This window comes from Callospermophilus lateralis, chromosome 3 (genome assembly GCF_048772815.1).
Source record: "Callospermophilus lateralis isolate mCalLat2 chromosome 3, mCalLat2.hap1, whole genome shotgun sequence".
Lineage (NCBI taxonomy): Eukaryota > Metazoa > Chordata > Mammalia > Rodentia > Sciuridae > Callospermophilus > Callospermophilus lateralis.
In genome coordinates this window covers 165,934,311-165,952,691 of record NC_135307.1, presented here as the reverse complement: position 1 = coordinate 165,952,691, position 18,381 = coordinate 165,934,311, and the positions used below count along the sequence as shown (strand labels likewise).

The following is an 18,381-nucleotide window of genomic DNA, read 5'->3' as shown; positions in this document are numbered from 1 at the left end:
CTTGAATGCAACAATGCATAGAAATCTTCAACATCTATTTTCTATGGAGACTTATCCAAAATGTGTCGCTTCTGTGAGACTCTTTAGAAGCTATTTTTTCAGTAAAGGAAATCTATACTCCATTCAGGTTTCCTGGGGTATATTTTGATAAACAAAAAATTACTTAAAAGTAAGAATGAAAAAAATAATAATAATAATTGTGGGATGAAAATACAATGACCTGAAATTGATGGAGGAGGAAAATGTGTAACAAATATATTTGTCATATTGCTCTACAGGTTGCTTTTGCATTGAGAATTCTATCCAGAATAAAACTGAAATCAGGGGCTTTGTTTTCTATAGCTACTTTCTGGTAGATACAAGCTTTCCAGTGGGATTTATTTTCTGCAATAGGAATAGCCTTGCAAACCCAGCAGACTTAGCATATCAAAAAGAAAACTCATGACCATATCTAATCTCTCTGCAAGCATTTTTGTTTCTCTTGACTATAGCATCATTTTCTCAATTGTGCAGTTCAGAAATTGGGATATTGCTGACATATCCATCTCTTCAACCTCAATACCCAATCACATCAAGTCCAACTTATATTGCCTCTTACTTATCTCACCAGTTTCTTCAATTATACCACTATACCCCAGGCCCACGCTACAAGCCTCTCCCACCTGAAATGCTGCAGGTGCTTCCCCTCCAAACAGTCCCATATTTGAGCCAGTAGCATCCTGACTTTCCCTAATGGCATCATAATTTTCCTGGCTTGAACCATTCAATGGCTTATCTTGCTTAAGGGTTTAGAAAATGTCTTAATGAGAACAACTAATTGAGTAGAACTCCTTGAGTGGTATGGCCCTCTGTCTGTCTCTTGCTTTTCCCCACCTGGCCTCTTCTAGTAGTTTAGACTTTTTCACACTTGCTACTCTTCCTCCTACCTCAGGGCATGCACATATGCTTTTACCCTGCCAGGAATGCTTCTAACTACCCTCCTTCATCTTATTAAGACTCTTTCAGATTTTTCAAATTTCAGTTCATCAAGTAGTTCTTTAGGAAGCTCTCCCGGACATCATTAATTATATTAGAGGTCCCTACCATACTCTCTTGCTCTTTTTAATGAGACTCTTTGATTCTTTCAATGCCTATTTTCTTACCAGATTGTAAGCACCACCAAGGAATATAGTATCAATTTTTGTTCACCAGTGCAACTCCATCAACTTCACAATGACAGGTAAACAGTAGAGTACATTTATTCAGTAGATGATTAAAGACTAGGAGGCAGATTCCCACAAAAACAAGAAAAGTGCTGAATATTCTGTAAAGGGGCTTTGGGCACTGGTGCACAGGAGACTGTTCCCAGAGAAACAGATTCTTTCATCAGAAGAAAGTACAGTTATACTTTGGGAGTGCCCTAATTGTATTTCCCTTTAAGTTGGTCTCTATTGTATTTTAACATCTTAGTCCAAGACCCACCCCTACTGGAAGAGAGCCCATCAGTCCTGGGCTTTTCTTGGTTGGTAGACTTTTCTGATGGCATCTGCTATTTCGTCACTTGAAATTGATCTGTTTAAATTGTGTATATCATCCTGATTCAATTTGGGCAAATTATATGACTGTAGAAATTTGTGGATGCTTTTGATAGTTTCTATTTTATTGGAGTACAGGTTTTCAAAATTATTTCTAATTATTGTCTGTATTTCTGCAGTGTCTGTTGTGTTATTTCCTTTTTCATCACATATGTTAGTGAGTTTTCTCTTCGTTAGCATTGCTAAGGGTCTATCAATTTTGTTTATTTTTTCAAAAAACCAACTTTTTGTTTTGTCAATTTTTTTTTCAATTGTAAGAAACAAATTGAAAAGCACCAATTGAAACAAAAAAATTGTTTCAATTTCATTGATTTCAGCTCTGATTTTAATTATTTCCTATCTTCTGCTGCTTTTGGTGTTGATTTGTTCTTCTTTTTCTAGGGCTTTGAGATGTACTGTTAAATCATTTATTTGTTGACTGTTTCTTCTTTTAAGGAATGAACTCCATGCAATGAACTTTCGGAGCATGGGAGGAATAGACGAGCTCTAGATAGGGCAGAGGCGTTGGAAGGCGAGGGAGAGGACATGGGGTAATTAATGATTGTGGAATGTGATGATCATTACTATCCAAAGAACATGTATGAAGACATGAATTGGTGTGAATATTGTATATATACAACCAGAGATATGAAAAATTGTTCTCTATAAGAATTGCAATGCATTCTGCTGTCATATATAATTTTTTAAAAAATTACACACACACACACACACACACACACACACACACATATATATATATATATATATATATATATATAGAGAGAGAGAGAGAGAGAGAGAGAGAGAGAACCCAGGAAGCTGGACTCTGCCCAGAAGGACCATACTTGGGGAGTACTCAGAGTAGGATTCTCTTACATATCTCAGAGAATGCCTGAGAAAGAGAGATTTGTGACAGGCAATCCAATCATGAAGTAATCTTCCCAGAAAAAAGCCAGAAGAGGGCTAAAATGGGAAAATTGATGCCTATGGAGATTTGAGGTAGTGCTCTTCAAATTGAGGTTGCTCCCTTCTTTCTAGTAGCACAGATTGTCTTTAGGTTAAGTTCTAACTTACAGTTGCAACCAGTGATGTGCTCGAGCCAGCCTGTTCATGATAGGTAATAGTTGAATGTTGCTAAATTCGTGAGTGAAGGTTGAACACAGACATTATTATAAACTAAATAGTAGACACATTCAACCAAGTAAATGATATTAAAAACACCCTTAAAAATACTTAAACTCATCACTTCCTGATTATGTTATTAAATGTTATGATTATATATGATCTTGAGGCTCATTGTATCTTTTATAGCTGTACAGTTAAATGCTGTATGATAGTGTGCTACTATCAATCTCTCTCAACTCCAAATTCAGTGGTGTCATATGGATAACTTGAAATTGCTAATGGGGAGACTGTTCACCCCATGGACATCAGTAAATGCTAGAATTTAAGCTATAGCGGCTGTTTATATTGTTTGTTTACTTGACTTTGGGGTTTCAGTGTTTGGTTGTTTTTTTGCTCCTTGTTTGTTTGTTTCTTTGAAAGCCTGTTGTTAAACATTTACCAGTATACCACAGGAGGCAACCTACTCAATGGCCTAATGCAATCCGTCATTTTGTGTACTTCACTGTTGAAATTACCTGGCAATACTATGAAATCCCTAGATTGAACCAATCTTCCAATCTTTTAACCTGTATTTAACAAAAAGGTGTTTAGTTGAAATCATTAAAAAGGTGGTGGTGAGAGAGTATGTGTGTTCTCCTAGCCCTACAACATATACTGCTATTTCTTGAGTAAATAATAATGTTTTTTGTTTTAGTCAGATTTTTTGCTGCTGTGAGTAAAGGATCTGACCATAGAGGAGGAAGAGTTTATTTGAGGGCTCATGGTTTCAGAGGGCTTAGTCCAAAGAAGGCCAGTTCTATTCCTTGGGGCTCAAGGTGAGGCTGAACATCATGGCAGGGGAGGGTGGCAGAAGGAAGAGCACACATCATGGTCACCAGGGGGCAGGGAGAAAGACTCCACTCACCAGATACAAATATATACCCAAAGACAAATTCCAATTCCCTTCTCTTCTAGCCACACCCAACCATTGAGTTAATTTTTTTCAGAATTAACTAATTGGGTTGAGACTCTTACAATCCAATAATTTCTCCTCTGAATCTTTTTGTATTGTTTCACTTGTGAGCTTTTGGGGGATACAACATCTAAACTGTAAGTTTGCCATAAATGAATCATATAGCAAATTTGTGAGTAAATCAATTAGAGCCAAGAATTAGAATCATTTCATTCAATCTTTGACATTGGGATTGCTTGAATTCTCTTAATATGAAGCTGGGTGACATTACATTTCACATAAATATATTTTATGTATTAAATGTCATCTTTTGCTAGACCCAATGGCTCACACCTGTAATTCTAGCAACTTGGGAGGCTGAGGCAGAAAGATTGTAAGATTATGTTCAGCTTCCATAAAATAGAAAAATAAAAAGGTCTGGTGTATGTAATTGAGTGATGAGTGCCCCTCGATTCAATCCTCAATACCAAAATAAGAAAACAAAAAGAAGTGTATTTAGGAAGATGTAACAATACTTGACTTCTCAGTTTCCAATGGATTTATAAAATCCCCTGGGAAAAATTTTGCTAGCAAAGAGAAAAGATGGCTGAAAAGAGGTGAATCGGGTTGGGGCTGTGGCTCAGAGGTAGAGCGTTGCCTACCATGCATGAGGCACTGGGTTCGATCCCCAGCACCATATACAAATAAAATAAAGATATTGAGTCCACCTATAACTAAAAAATAAATATTTTTAAAAAAGAGGTGAATGGAGGAAAAAAAAATGTTTTAAAAGAACAAATGAATTTGAGAACAAAGGAAAAATCAATTGCCTAAAAATATCAGTACAGGTCAAAAATTAAAATGCAAACTAATAATATCCTAACTATACTTAATACTTTGGGCAAATTTTTTGTAAAATTAAGGGAACTTTACACTTCTTAAATTCCCCTTTTTAAATTCCCTATTTAGAATTGTGAAAGTAATTCTGGTGATTCCTTTATTGCACAGGCATCATTAACCTGCCTAATCTTACTGAATAGTCACAATCATATAACTCTCAAGATGCTCTTTTCTCATTGAAAGTTTAGGTCTTAAAGAAGACAGCTTTGGTCTTCATGTAAAATGTTTTGATGGATTAATAGTCAGGAATTTTAGAAGACAGTTGCTTATTTCCGAAGAGAAGTGCACACACAAAAGCTATTTAAGACAGGACTTATTTAGATTCTACTAGTTGTTCCTTATGAAAGTAGAAATCAACCCCCTCAAGACTTTGAATTGTGAAGACCTTTATACCCCTAACATTCTGATGGCATGATACATTATTGATCTTTATATCTTATGGAATGTAGTTAACTCATATATATCTAGAGTTAGAAAACAGATGTAAATAAAAGAAACAAATATGAAAATCAAATATTTAATCAGAAAACAGATATAAATTGAAAATCAAATAATAGTTAATCTTAAATATTGTAGAACCTTCAGCAAACACATGCATCTCTATTTAGACATTTATAGATAAATTATCCATCACTTCAAACCCTTTCATTATTTGTATTGAATAGATGAGAAAATTTCCTTCCTTTTAACTTGCAAAAGCATTTATAATTTTGAAAGTAGCAGCTAACATTTATCTCAATGCAATATTTCATGGCATCTTTAAAATAAGAAATCATGGCAGTCTCCACAAAAATATATTAATGTTTCATGCGCATGAGGCACATTACAGTTTGCAGGTTTAATTTTGATCACCACACTAATTCTTTAAGGCATGCTGGCATTGCAATTATCACCTACCCTGTGCAGAAAGTCAAAAGCTCTGGGGCTGGGGATGTGGCTCAAGCGGTAGCGAAATCACCTGGCATACGTGGGGAGCTAGGTTCGATCCTCAGCACCACATAAAAATAAAATAAAGATGTTGTGTCCACCAAAAACTGAAAAAAATAAATATTAAAAAATTCTCTCTCTCTCTTTAAAAAAAAGTCAAAAGCTCAGATAGACTATGTTGCCTAAGTTTTAAAGCCAGTTATATGGAGGAACCAGAAACTGAAAAGTTCTGGAAATGACTTCTCCTTTATCTCTCCTTAAACTCCCTTTCCCATGGTAGAGTGAATTAAAGGAAATATATAATGCAAAAGCATATGTTTAAAATACATGTATTAATTGACAAATGTCAAAGTCATAAATACATATATGTTTATACATACATTTATATGTGTGTATATATATATAAAAAAATCTTCCAGTTCTTGTAAGAGATTAAATTATCCAATATATGTCCCTATGTTGTCTTTTATTTTCCAACAGTTGGTTTAGTCTTTGACTATTCAGTGTGTTAGGTGCTGCTGTCAGCACTTAATGTATAATGATTCATTTATTTCCCATAAAGCTCTTATTAAGGAGGCACTAGGATTGTCCTCATTTCACAGATGAGAAAAGTGAGTCACAGAATTGTTGATGAAACTTTTCAAGGTCACATTGCTTTAAATGACAGAACCAAAACTCAAAGTCAGAAAAGCAGAATGCACTTCCCTTGACAAGCCTACACACACATAGACTCACACACAAACACACACACACACACACACACACACACACACACACACAGAGATTTCCCAACAAAGGGAATATTGTTTGTGTTGGTCATTATTAGGATCAGGCCTGCATTTTTGATGCTTGATTTTAAATTATGCTCTGAGTTTCTAGAAGCTCCCTTGGCAACATCTAACTGTAGTAAAGCACCATGGTAGGAAGCAGATGTTTTTACAAAATGGGGAGAAAAAAATCTCACGAGTCAGGAAGATGAGGCAAAATCATGAAAAGTATGTGTATATTCCTTTAACAAACGCATATCATTATTCTTCTTCTAAAGCTTGGGCAGGTAGATATTTAAAATTACCTAGAAGTACTGGCCTCAGCTGAAAGCTGAAGAGGGCTCCAGTGTTTTGCCATCTATTGGTAATTTAAATGTGAAGGAACATGACCCCTAATTTTGTTCTTTGCACATGCCATTCCCCCTAGGGCATGTGGGTTTTATGCATTCACTGCAGAGGCCCCTAGGAATTTTGCTGGCAGTCAGGTGGTTACATATGTAAAGACTGCAGAAGAGGGTGGGGAGAGTTTAAAACATGAGTGACAAGCTATCAATACTTTAGAATTTTAAAGTTTGACAAACACTGACAACATAATGAGGGGAAAGCTAACCACTTTATCTATTTACTTTTTGTTAAAAAAAAAAAAACTGCTATATACTTCATGCACTTTTACTTTCAGTAAGGATGATTGTACAAACATTAATTAAACTTGACTATTTAGCTTCCATTCTTTCCTAGGAGAGCAACTAGTATCATGGACCTTATTTCTTTCCTCTTTTAATTTAGCATATGGATTATTTTATGTTTTTAATGAACTGCCTAAAATACTACTTCAGGAGATGACTCGGATGGATGCTCATTTATTTTTATTCTGCCAATTGAAACCCTTGCCTTTTTTTATACGGATCCCACTTAAGTATAGTTAAGAATCCATCTCTTTTATTTCCAATTGTTTTACAGAGAGTTAATGGAAAGACTTTCATGTACCCAATCTTTTATATAAATTGTGGATTAAAGTTGCATCCACAAAATGGTAATACAGATAGAGAATATTGTATTATGAGCTAAGAAAAAATTAACCTGCTGGGCCCAGTGGCACATGCCTGTAATCCCAGCTGCTGGGGAGGCTGAGGTAGGAGGATCACAACTCTGAAGCCAATATTGGTAACTCAGCAAGATCCTGTATCAAAATTCAAATTTTTAAAAAGGGCTGGGGATGTAGTTCAGTTGTAGGACACCTCTATGTTCAATCCCCAGTAATGTATACACACACACACACACACACACACACACACACACAGATTTATCCTAACAAATTTTTAATATGCCTAATGTCCAAAAAAAGGTACATTTCATGATATTTTATACAAATAAAATAGCTTTTTTAAAAAGTCAAATTAAGGAGGGTGGGTTCAAAATGGCATTTAACATTTATTGAACAATCATTCCTTAGCTAGTGTTTATTCTTTCCATCAATCTCTAATGTGTTAAGTTGTATATTATAATTACAGAAACGTGCAGTAATTGAGTCCTCCATTCTTAAGTGGAGAATGATCTATACTTTCTTTAGTTACATAGGAATGGCAAACATTAGTGAGTAAGCTCAACTCTCTCTGCAAAAGGCATGAAGTAATTCAATCATGAATCCTGATCATTGAGAGGAAATGAATTTACTTAGTCTCTATTTTGTAACTCTTAAGGGAATAAAGATTATATAGGATTTAACTTTAAAAGTGCAGTTAAATTAGAACTGCCAGAATTCCTAGTTGGTCTGATTAATTTTAACTGTGGAGATACATGTTGTATATTCTCTGCCAAAAGCAACCCTTGAATGACAGATAGGGAAAAAGTAGAAAATTCCAAGTTGACTTCTCCTCTTACTTATTTCTGAGTTATATGCTTTGGTGTTCTTCAACTTGAAATGCATGGTTTTGCAGAGTTGTGGAGATAGCTCATTTTCTTTTCTATTTTTGTTTATTTGTTTTTAATGTCCACAGCATTTATGTCAGTTGTAGGGACAGAGAGATGCATTTTTAATATCCACACCATTTATGTCAATTGTAGGGACAGAGAGATGCATTTTTAATATCCACAGCATTTATGTCAATTGTAGGGACAGAGAGATGCATTTACTTCTGCTAGTAACCTAGGTAGGTAAGTCTTTCTCTGGGAGTTTATTGGCAGATTCAATCATTAAAATTCATGCAGACATAAAAGCGCTTGATAGAATAGATTTTAGGGACACGATAGATAGTTCATAGGAAAACTGTCTATAGGCCTTTGTTATTGTTGCTATTCTGATTTTGTTTGTTTGTGTTTGGAAGATGGCCACTCGTTTTTTTAGATCTGAGACTGCTCCAGAAATGATGAATTTTTAGACATCTGTATCCATTAAATTCTTTCCATCTGTAAGGTCCTCCAAATGTGCTTTTGCAGTTCATCATTCCAGATAATTCCCTTTGTGTATTCTCTGATGATCTGAAAATGACTAAGAACAACTTTTGGCACTGGAAGAAATGAATATCATTTTCATTATACCCTTCACATGTCAATGATGCTCCAATAGGAACTGTGTTTGAAATTTGAAAAAGTATTAGTACAGGTAAAAAGAAAAATTGTTACTTAAAGAAGAATTCTGACATAACCAAGTTTGTTATTTATATAAATGAAATAGATGAAAAAATATATATAATGTTAAACAATCAATGGTGGGGAAAATAGTTAAATACAATTTTGAATCAGTGTACTCCATGAGGAAACACAGACTTGATGTTATGTATTCTAAATCATTTACCTTGAATTATTTCATTGTATCCAGAGCTACATGATTTAAAAATATCTTTTCTCTTGAGAAAATTTTTCTCAAATCTCACTGTTCCTCTGACTCATGCTCAGTAATCCTTTTTAAATCTTTATGGTATACCTGAGCACAGTGGTGCAAGCCTATAATTCTAGCAACTCAGGAGACTGGGCAGAAGGATCACAAGTTCGAGGTCAGCCTTAGCAATTTAGAGTGACCCTGTCTCAAAATACAAAATTAAAAGGCTGAGGATGTGGAATGTGGCTTACTGGTGGAATGCCCCTGGGTTCAATCCCTGGTACTAAAACCAAACAAAACAAAAATATGTGATATAATCATCCTAGAAATACAGACTTATATACAATTGAATCCCCAACTTCCTACACCTTCGGTTCAGTCATCAGCTTCATTTTACCAGCCTGCTTCATTACTTCTCAGTACTTTACTATAAACTTCTAATTTCATAAATACTGAGAGTCTTTGTAAATATACCTGCACAACCATTAGTGGGAAAACTGTGCAAAGTTGCCACAAAGAGTTGATCATCTTTCTTATTAATTCTTGTTGACTGTGTGGATTTCAGCTCTTTTCCAGAATTCTTTTCTATTAAGGGCACTCCCCCCAGGTGATTTCTACTGGTTTTTTAGTTCCTCTATGATAATTCAACCTGTAACCCTCACAATTTTTCCCCACAATACTGAAAACTAGAACTCTTTAGGTAGTCAACTATTTGAGAACAAGTGTTTTTTTGTTAATGTTTTGATTTTTTTTTTCTTTTGGTGTGTTTGATGCTAGGAATTGAACCCAGGGCAGTGCACTTGCTAGGCAAAGCACTCTACCACTCAGCCCTCAGCCCTTTCTTGTTTTGAGACAGATTTCATTATGTTGATCAGGTTAGCCATGAATTCACAAACATCCTGCCTCAGTCTCCCAAATAGCTGGATTACCAGCATGTATCACCAGGCCCTGCTAGCAAAAGTGTTTTGAATGGACATGAGAATTACTAAAGTAATAGTGACTTAATAGAAAATGCTTAGGACAAGAAAAGACAGAGGGTAATTCTCATGGCCCTCACTGAGAGGAAAAGGAGTTCAAAGTACAGAGCCTATTTATACCCAAATATTTCCCCATTAAATGTTACAGAAGTAGAGATATTGATGGACTCTGTAATCACTGACTTAAAACTTGTGATTTATAATTACAAATTTCGATGGTTCCAGATAATGATTTTTCTCTTCCAAGTATACAAAAAGGAAAAAAGAAAGAAAAATTCTAAGTGTCGATCAAGCATGTTTTCGCTCTAACCTTGCCTCAATGGTGTTCAAAAATTGCAGTGCAATTAATCATTTCACAAAACAGCTGGTATACTTGTTTAATTAGCCTTTGCAAAATGATTAGTCTTCCCGAACATTCTCCTTTAATCTTTCATTAATGCTAGGGTGTTAAAAAAAAAATTCCCTTCTTTGCTTTTACTGTTTATTCCATAAAACTTTTACTAAACACCTCTTCTTTTCTGGGTCATGAAAATTGATGCTTTTGGGTAGCTTTTGATCTTTCTGGGAGGCCTAATTTACTTGATAAGCTCTCAACCTGTTAGTCCAGTTGAGATTTCAGTTATATTGGGCAAAGCTTTGAAATGGGGTTTTCTCACTTCATAACTTACCTGAAAATGTTCCTCTTTGTGCAGCCAAACAGAGAAAAAAAAAAGTTTTATTAACTAAAGAGAGAATTAATGGCACCAAATAAAGTAACTCAGCTGGAAAGACTTTGTTTACTTTCTTGGTTTTTCAATTCCGCTATTTCTTTGTAAGGACGGTATATATTAAAAAAAAAAAAAAAAAAAAAAAAAAAAAACCTCAAAAGGGAGGTCAGAATAACCAGCCTCAGTAATCAGGCCCTGTTGGCCCGGCATTTAGCTAAATAAATAAGAATTCAAGTTTATTCCTTGTTCAGAAGCTGGCAGCAAATTTGCTAAGTGATTGATTTGATGCTAATTTTCTGCATGGACTGAGAAGTCCTTTAGGGCCCGTCCTGCGGGAGGAAAATAAATCCAGCCAAGTTGACTAAGCCCTATTTTAGGTTTTATTTTGAGTTCTGAAAGTTTGGAAACTTCCCTTTCCCAGAAAGGCTGTATCACCAAGGGATTCTCACTTATGATGTTCCAAAGAATGCAACTTGCTCTGAAAAGATGGCAGAAGTTCCCTGCATTCCAAATCCCAGAACATTCTGAGGATAGCATTTCAATTAACCTATTTATGGCAGGTGCTGTCATTTTCTACACTGTCATAGCCCATCTCTTGACATCTGTACTCAGTGTCGGATTCTAAGAGCCTTGGCTAAGTTTCTGCCCCAGCCCTAGATGGCATTATGTTATGATCCTAAATACCTGAGATAAACAACTTTTAAAGAGAAAAGGCTTATTTGGGGTTGCAGTTTGGGAAATTTCAGTCCATGATCAGGGAGACTTACTATTTTCAGTCCTCTGGCAAGAGGTGGGCAGCACATTGTGGTAGGAGCATGTAGCATAGCAAACTATTCACCTCATGACCAGGAAGTGAAAAAAAAAGACAGGAAGATGAGGAGCCAATACCCCAATATCTCCTTCAAGGCAGGCCTCCAATGACCTAAGATCACCAAGTTCCACCTCTTAAAGTTCCTGCCATTTCCTAATAGTGCCAAGCTAGTAAATAAGTCTTTACACATAAGCTTCTGGGGGACATTTAAGATCCAAACCATAGCAGGCATAATGATGACTTTTGATACCACAAGAACTACCTTCTTTGTCTCAATATGTCCATGAATCAAGGAATGAGGTAGAGTTTTCTCATTTCAATATGCAATTCATGAATGATTGGAGGGAATAAAGGGATAATTATGGCACATATAAATATTTTTGCTGAATGGCAGTATGACAGAAAGGGCACTTTAGTGAAGGCCCATAGGTCTTGAGCCAGAAATTCTCTTTCCACAAACCGTTGGGGCAAGTTGCTTCTAGGCCACTGAGGGTGGAGGCCTTCACTTCCAGCCATTTTGAATTAAGAATAAAAGGCAACTTTGTTTTGAAGTCATCCTGGCTTTAATTGTTTGAGGTTATGCTGTCATTTTGGAATCTCTAGTTATAAACTAATTTTTTTTCAACATTTATTACCAGGATCCAAAATTACGTGAACTTCTGGATGTGGGGAACATTGGGCGCCTGGAGCATCGGATGATAACAGTGGTGTACGGGCCAGACCTAGTTAATATCTCCCATTTGAATCTCGTGGCTTTCCAAGAAGAAGTAGCCAAGGTACAGTAGCTGGAAACCTCTGAAGCTCTTTTCTCTGTGTTGATTCTTGTGATATTGTACTAATACCTGTGAAAGACTTTGAATGTTTGTCATACTTAACTTGTGCTAAAATTCCAAGTAAATATAAATCAGTCATCACGTATAAGTGTAATTAAACACTTTCCAATAATTGTATGTATTTTGAATTATGGGCTTTTTTTTTTTCCACTAGGAGAAAAACACCTGATATAACTCCTTCGCAAAATAAAATAGTAGATAAAACCACATTCCATTTCACCTATCCCAAGTTATTATCGCAGATTCCTTCTTGTTCTATCTAACTCTACTTCCATTTCAACTCTCTCCTTGAAGGCAGGCAATTTTAATACCTTCTTAAATTCTTTGTCCCTGGACAACACATATCCTACCACCATTTATATAGTATTAATTTAATTAAAATGTGAGAGAAGAAAAAAACACAAAATTTTAAATAATAACTGTACTTATTAAACTCTGGACTAGGAAGGTGAATTAGATACACTCTGTCCATTAAGAAATTGCTATTCTACTAGGATAAAGAGTCTTTCAGATAATATAGAAATAACTGGGATATAAGTACAATACAGCAAACAAGAAGCTGGACCCAGGAGTGACACTTTCTGTAGAAATGCCCAAAGGCCTTTAAAATATATATGTGTACGTATACATATACATACATATATACGCATATAAGTACATGTATACATACACACACATACATACAGTAATGAGTGTATTTAAAGAGCTTTCTTTTCCATGTTCATATTTTATGGAACGCTAGTTATGATCCTTGGCCTTCCTACAAATTCCTTCAAGGGTTAAGAAGATGAGTAGGAATACTTTGAAAGGGTATCTCAGGTCACAGATCACAGTAGCAGGGTCACTCCAGGTCAGTGTGTATTGTTTGGGCATTATGATCTATAATTTCCTAATCCTCAGTGTTCTGACAATTTTATGAGCTACACCGGATATACTAGCCTGACCTTTAATTCGTTAATTATTATTGGCAGGGGTTTATTTCCAATATTTACATTACATTGACTTTAATTCTTACAGCAGAATGAATAAAATGCCATCCAGTTTTAATTCTCTAAGGTATTTAGAAACTCTCTCCAAGTGTGTTCAAACCTAATCTGTTTTCTCTGACAAATGACCAAGTTACCCATTGACTTCTATTGCATAATTTACACTTAGAGACATTTTAGTGCAATGGAACTTTATGTGTGTGGCAGCATTGTGCTTGTCTTGCACTAGTTATTCTAGTGTCCCACTGTTACCTTTTTGAGTTTATATACTTCATTTCTCAGTGTATGGATGGGTCCTTAGACAAATGGATGAATATAAACAAATGCTAAAATTTTGAAAAATATTTTTTAAATTGCTTTTTCCAAACACAATCATATTCCCATTCAAAAAAAAAATCACCAATTTATGAGATTCACTAAATCTCAAATTAAAACATTCATTAAATGATAGTGACTTTCAGGGAGTTTTTTAATAACAACGAATATAGGTTTTATATTGTATCTCAATCTGTATATCTTAAATTGCATTAAACCTTTCTACAGTTACATTTAAAATATATCTAATTTTCTCCTCTCTGTAGTTCCCGCCCACTAATTTTCTGTAAGGGGGTTTTGATTTCTGAGACCTGTAATATTTCTCATCAGTAGTGTCTCTATAAAGATTTTTCCAGCAGCTAGTTGAAGTTCTTGGTGTAATTAATGAAGCCACTGAGCATGTTTTGCCTTCCCTGGCTCTAATATTCTTAGGGTATTTTCCCCCACTGAAATTTCTAGGCCAGAAAGTTAAAATTCGTAAGCACCATGTTATTCTTGAAATTTATTTTTCATATTTCTAATTGTTAATATGATCTCAGAAGATCATATCTTCTTTTTAATTTCTGGGAACAGTGTATATTGTGCCTAGTGTAGGGCCAGTATTCAAGCTTCTTTTATTGTATGGAAAGGCCAACAGAAGCCCCCTGTAACAGCTTGGATCTGGAATGTCCCTCATAGGCTTATGTGTTGAAGGCTTGGTCGCTAATGCATTAATGCTCAGAAATGGGGGCTTTGGGGAAGTGACTGTACCGTGATTCATAGCGGAGTGTTCTACTGGGAGATGGTGGAAATTGTAGGGAGTAGAATCTAGTTAAATGGATTGGGTTCCTGGGGACATGCCCTTGGATACTATATCTTGTCTCTAGCCCTTCCTCCTGCCCCCTCTTTTTCTCTCTCTCTTTCCCTCTCCCTCTCCCTTTTTCTCTTTTCTAGCCACCATGAGGTGAGCGGCTTTGCCTAGACTCAGCGTTTCCCCATGATATTCTGCCTCATCTCAGCAATAGAGCCGGCTGATCATGGACCTCTGAAGCCATGAGCCAAAATAAATCTTTCCTCCCTGAAGTTATTGTTTTAGTCAGCTTCTTCATTGCTGTGACCGAAAGAACTGACAAAAACGTGAACAGGTTTAAGGAGGAAAAGATTATTTGGGGGCTCAGGATTTCAGAGGTCTCAGTTCATAGACACCAGCTTCATTACTTGGGGCTCATGGTAAAGTAGCCCATCATGGTGGAAGAGGGTGGTGAAGGGAAGGGCTCCAGACATCACAGGAAGGAAAGAGAAAGAAGGGGGTGGGGAGAGACTCCACTCACCAGATAAAGATATAAACCCCAAAAGCACATCACCAGGGACCCCCATCCTCCAATCACACCTTACCTGCCTTCTGTTCCCGCCCAGTTCATTCCTATCAGGGGATTAATTCACTGATTAGGTTAAGGCTCTCATAACTCAATCATTTCACCTCTAATCCTTCTTGCATTGTCTCACACATGAGCTTTTGGGGACACCTAATATCTAAACCAAAACAGTTATTTTCTCAGGTATTTTGTCACAGTATTGGAAAGCTAAAAACCCTAAACTCCTGTAAAAGTTGAACATCTCCAGAAGAGATTGTACACAAACAGATTTGTCTCACTTTTCATTCATTCAACACACATTTGTTAGGTGGGTGCCTTGTCTGTTTCAGCCACAATTCCAGGGTTAGGGACACAACAGTGAAGAAAACGAATCCCTTTAGGGGCCTATATTCTTGAAGAAAAAAACCAGATGATTCATAATGAAGTTTTGAACATATCATATCTCAGATGGAGGACTGTGTGGAAGGATAGAGGAGAACAAGGAGTGTGTATATAGGAGAAAAAAATTACTTCTTTATGGGCTGGTTAGAGAAAATGAAAATCTGAGGAAAGTTGTTCAGTTGCCACAATATCATAGATTCCTGAGAATTCTCCTGCATCAATGAGAAAAATTTTTAAGAGAGAGAGAGAGAGAAGAGAGAGAGAGAATTTTTTTAATATTTATTTTTCAGTTTTCGGTGGATACAACATCTTTATTTTATGTGGTGCTGAGGATCGAACCCAGTGCCCCGTGCATGCCAGGCGAGCGCATTACCCCTTGAGCCACATCCCCAGCCCATCAATGAGAAATTTAAACTAGAACTGAGACTTAAATTTTCCTAAAGATGTGATTCTAGATTCACATGCCATTTTGTTCTTTCCTGAACCACTTGAAATTGAATTTTTAATTTATACCTTAAGACAAGTGAATCCTTTAAGAGACAGATTTGAAGGGGAAACGGTCTTTCATCGTCTTCTTCTGTAATTGAACTCTGAATGTAGTGTCCCTGGCAATTACACTTTTGTTACACAGCATGATTTGCCAGCCCTTCTCTACCCTGACAACCAGGCTCATCTGCTTCCTCGGTGGAGGGTGGGGTGTCTCCCTTGAATGTAAGTGGTTTGTTTTCCATTCCCTCGGAGTCACAACTCTCCCTGTCACCTTGGTAACCCTGATAACCGGTGGGTATGCTGTGCTTGTGACCACGTGCAACTCCCAGACACCTCCCTGGGGTGCTCTCCAGAACTGCAGGGGAGGTGGTGAATGTCCCCTAGAGTCCTTTCCTCTCCTGTCTTTGATTGCCAATGGTCCTCCACTTATGGCTATATGATTTATGGTAGAAATGGAGGAGGCAGCAGCAGAAGAAGGGAAAATAGGGAGAGAGGGGCAAAATAAGCTCCATGATAACATGGCTGCCTCATGATCTCAGGAAAGAGAACAGAGGTGAAGCCTAGGCAAGGTGTTCTTGAGGGGACACAACATAGTTGCTAGAGTCCATGACTGAGTTTTCCTTGAAAACCCCACAGTGCCAGTCACTTTAGGGGGGTGTCTCTGCTCACTACAGTTACTTTCCTCATGGCTCCTGCTCATCCTATTCCAGTGCAGACCCTGGACCTGAATGGCTACACAAGCACAACCTTACACCTTCAATTGGGCTATCTTAAGCACCAATTTATCATAGATTCTTGTCCTCTAATTTTTTTTTTTTTGACGAACATTTAGTCCTCCAAATTTTGGCCCAGTCTCCACTGAGATTCCTCGCCAACAAGGGGTGCTGATGTACTTCATCCCCTATGCCACCACCCCTTATGTATCTGTCAGTAAACTCCTAGGACAGAATAAGGCCCAGGGATAGTCAGTAATTCTCAGAGACTGTATGGGCTATCTTCAGGGTTGTTGGCATACATTCTTACAGGACCTCACATATTATTAATAACTGCACAGAGGTAAGGCAGAGGGGATTTGGAGGAATTGTAGCAACCTCATTCTGCTCCTACCAACTGTTGTCTCCGAGCAATATGTAGGAAACATAAGCATGGATAAGAATAGCCTGAGTGGCTTATTAAAAACTCTGTGTTAGGCTCAAGCTCCAGCAGGTCTGGGATGAAGCCTGAGCAATTGCATCTCTAACAAACAAGTTCCAAGATGGTGCCAATACTGCAGGTATTATATGACACTGTTCCCTGAGGATCTCTTCCTTAGAGAAGTGTGGGCTCAGTGTTGCCAGGTCTTTGGATTTTCCTCTAAAAGGAGATGAAGAATCCACATGAAATATTAAATACTAGCAAAAATTGTCTTTAGCACATGAGCCAAGCAAAACACAACTATGGACTGAATATGACATATGGGCTTCCATTTGGCAGCTTTTGGGGTCTAGATACTTATTCAGAATGGAAAACGTTGTCTTAAATGAGGTCTCAAAACCACCAAGCACAATGGAGAGAGCATGGAATGCTGTTTTGCACAGTAGAATCAGCATCCCCAGCACATTCCTGCGCGCTCTCACTTCCAAACCCCTCCTGGAGTCCTCTGGGTGCCTAAGATGCATGACCTCTCTGCATGACATTTTTTTCATTTTTGAAGAAACAGTGGTCACTGTGGGAATCTTTCAAAAGTTTAATCATGGTCATTTATCTGTGTCTCTGACTGGCTCATATGCGCAACCATATCATCTCCATGCCCCAGAGAGGGAAAGGAGACAGGATGCTCTAAAAGAAAACCTCTTAGATCCTCTAGTCTCCATTTTTATATATACAACTTAAAAGTTAAAGAATAGAGAAGACAAATAGTGACTTAAGCAGGCCAAATATAAAAGTCAAGAAGAACACAAACTAACACAGTGTCCTACAAGCTCATCTTTCAGCCCCTTCACTAAACAAATGCAAACCAAGTCTTTGAGAGATTGATGCTGGGAGAGACCAACATTGGCTGTGCTCTCACTGCAGATCATAATTGCTGCAAATGAAATATCTCCTCCTGTAAGACCTCAGTTTTTGCTTTTAATATGAATCCTGAGGGGACTCTAGGAAGGAACACAGTAAAAAAAAAAAAAAAAAAAAAAAAAAAAAGGAGGTGGGGGGAGAAGAGAAAGAATCTGTAATTCATAAATCTGAGCTGCACTCTTCTGCCAAATGTATGTGAGCCTTCAAGCCCCTTGATAGCGTGGGCACATTATTCATCCATGAAACAGGAGGCTTGGATTTGTTTACTTGTGTGTTTATTTAACAAAACATTATCAAGCTCTCTACAAAGTGCCAAGTTTTGTTCTAAATGCTGGGGTTAAAGCAGTGAATAAAACAGACAAGGCCCTGTCCCTTGTGGTGCATACATTCTAGTGAGGGAGAGACAATAAATAAAACAAATAAGTGAGTCATGTGAAGTATCAGGAGGAAATCA

The 18,381-nt window shown here is 37.0% G+C and overlaps 1 protein-coding gene across 3 annotated transcripts in view; it reads left to right on the top strand.

The window, feature by feature from the left end:
• The window catches only part of Plcb1 (phospholipase C beta 1), a 707,068-nt gene that overhangs the window by 446,854 nt on the left and 241,833 nt on the right, over nt 1-18,381 (top strand). For all 3 annotated transcript variants that reach the window (XM_076851538.2, XM_076851540.2, XM_076851539.2), the window contains one exon: nt 12,155-12,292. In XM_076851538.2, the coding sequence (XP_076707653.2) occupies nt 12,155-12,292 (138 nt within the window). The remainder of the gene's footprint in view (nt 1-12,154; nt 12,293-18,381) is intronic.